General features: G+C 34.4%; 1 protein-coding gene across 1 annotated transcript in view; it reads right to left on the bottom strand.

Moving 5' to 3' along the window:
* The window catches only part of LOC107090589 (serine/threonine-protein kinase pim-2-like), a 4,988-nt gene extending 4,221 nt beyond the window's left edge, over window positions 1–767 (bottom strand). The window contains exons 1-2 of the mRNA XM_015384052.1: window positions 722–767; window positions 43–128 (exon numbers count right to left, since the gene is read on the bottom strand). Coding sequence (XP_015239538.1) covers window positions 43–128; window positions 722–767 — 132 coding nt within the window. The remainder of the gene's footprint in view (window positions 1–42; window positions 129–721) is intronic.
* Window positions 768–1,980: the final 1,213 nt, after the last annotated feature.

The raw sequence follows: 1,980 nt of genomic DNA, 5'->3' as shown, positions 1-1,980 counted from the left end.
AATATATACACATATGTATTTTGGTATTTTGTATTTTGGTACCTTTTGGTACTCTCTCACAAATTGTACGGACACAGAGTGATCTTGATCCAGACGGCTGCTGGGTCCAACAGTGACGCTCTGGTTATCTGAAAGAGTTCATTGGACAAATGTTTACACTCTATAGCAGATTTAATTAGGAAGCAATGGAAGAGGGTGCAGACTGAGAGAATTCTAAAACCCCTATTTTTAGTTATAAAACATGAACCACCAAATACTTTGACAAGAAAAAATGACACTTTCCCATGGATCCGCTGATCCTGCATCACCAAAGATTTGATAGAATAAAAGCATGGCACCAAGGAATTAGATTTTGCAATTTTTGGAGGAAAAATAATCAAAATAAATAATAAAATTTTTACATAAAGGTAACTACAAACCTTTAATTGTCGACAAATTTAATGTGTTTTCATTAAATGTACAAGCTCAGTTTCCAAAAGAAGATTTGCAATTTTTCCACTATGTTAGACTGAATATAATTAGAAACGGGGTCGAGCACGCAGGACGGCCCAACTTAAACCTTTTTACCAGAATGTTCAACAATTAGGAGGACCACTTACCTTATGATCCACCCGGAAAATAAAATCCTCCACTATACCTTTAATATAAGATAACTCTGCTGCAACGTTTGGTTCCCTAAAATTTAACTGAGAATTTGCATTCCTGTTTCTTTTTCATATACCTTGAACATCACCTTGTTTTCCAGAGACAACAGCAGGGGTCTCCATGTTGCTGACCGAGTTTAAAGGCCTCAGTTCTCAAAAAAACTCAAATCACGGTGAGACTTTCTGGGGATTTATACCAACAATGTCGATCTAGAAACGATTTGCACTCAGGTACAATTAAGTTCTTGCTGTAAAACCACAGAATATTTGTGTTTTAAAAAACCATCGTCATGGTGCCCAGCTGTTCATCCTAAAAATGTTTACATTTGAGAAATTGGTAGTTATCCCAGCTGTAAAAAAAATAAATCATAAAAAATCGGAGAAAACAGCAAAGTTACTCTCAAAACTTTTTCTAAATTAGCTTTTCAAAGTTTTATTCTTGGTTTGCATTTCTTTTTGATATTTGTTTAGCATTTCCATTTATGAAAGAGTTCATTGGACAAATGTTTACACTCTATAGCAGATCTGTTTAGGAAGACCTAAAAGAGGGTGCAGACTGAGAGAAATTTAAAATCCCTCTTTTTAGTTATAAAACATGAACCACCAAATACTTTCACAAGACAAAAATGACACTTTCCCATTGATCCACTGATCCTGCATCAGGAGAAAATAAAATCCTCCACTATACCTTTAATATAAGATAACATTTCTGCAACATTTGGTTCAATAAAATTCAACTCTGAATTTGCATTCCTGTTTCTTTTTTATATACTTTGAACATCACCTTTTTTTCCAGAGACAAGAGCAGGGGTCTCCATGTTGCTGAACGAGTTTAAAGGCCTCAGCTGTCAAAAAAAACTCCAATCACGGTGAGATTTTCTGAAGATTTATACCAACGATATCGATCTGGATGCGATCTGCTCTCAGGTACAATGAAGTTCTGGCAGTCAAGCTACAAAATATTTCTGTTTAAAAAAAACCATCGTCATGGTGCCCAGCTGTTCATCCTAAATATGTTTACATTTGAGAATTTGGTAGTTATCGCAGCTGTAAAAAAATAAATCATAAAAAATCGGAGAAAACAGCAAAGTTACTCTCAAAACTTTTTTTAAATTAGCTTTTCCAAGTTTTATTCTTGGTTTGCATTTCTTTTTGATATTTGTTTAGCATTTCCATTTATGAACGAGTTCATTGGACAAATGTTTACACTCTATAGCATATCTATTTAGGAAGCACTAAACGAGGGTGCAGACTGAGAGAAATCTAAAACCCTCTTTTTAGTTATAAAACATGAGCCACCAAATACTTTGACAAGAAAAAATGACACTTTCCCATG

The sequence above is a fragment of the Cyprinodon variegatus genome, unplaced genomic scaffold (assembly GCF_000732505.1).
Source record: "Cyprinodon variegatus isolate N-32 unplaced genomic scaffold, C_variegatus-1.0 Scaffold301, whole genome shotgun sequence".
In the NCBI taxonomy this organism is placed as follows: domain Eukaryota; kingdom Metazoa; phylum Chordata; class Actinopteri; order Cyprinodontiformes; family Cyprinodontidae; genus Cyprinodon; species Cyprinodon variegatus.
This window is presented reverse-complemented; position numbering and strand designations above follow the sequence as displayed.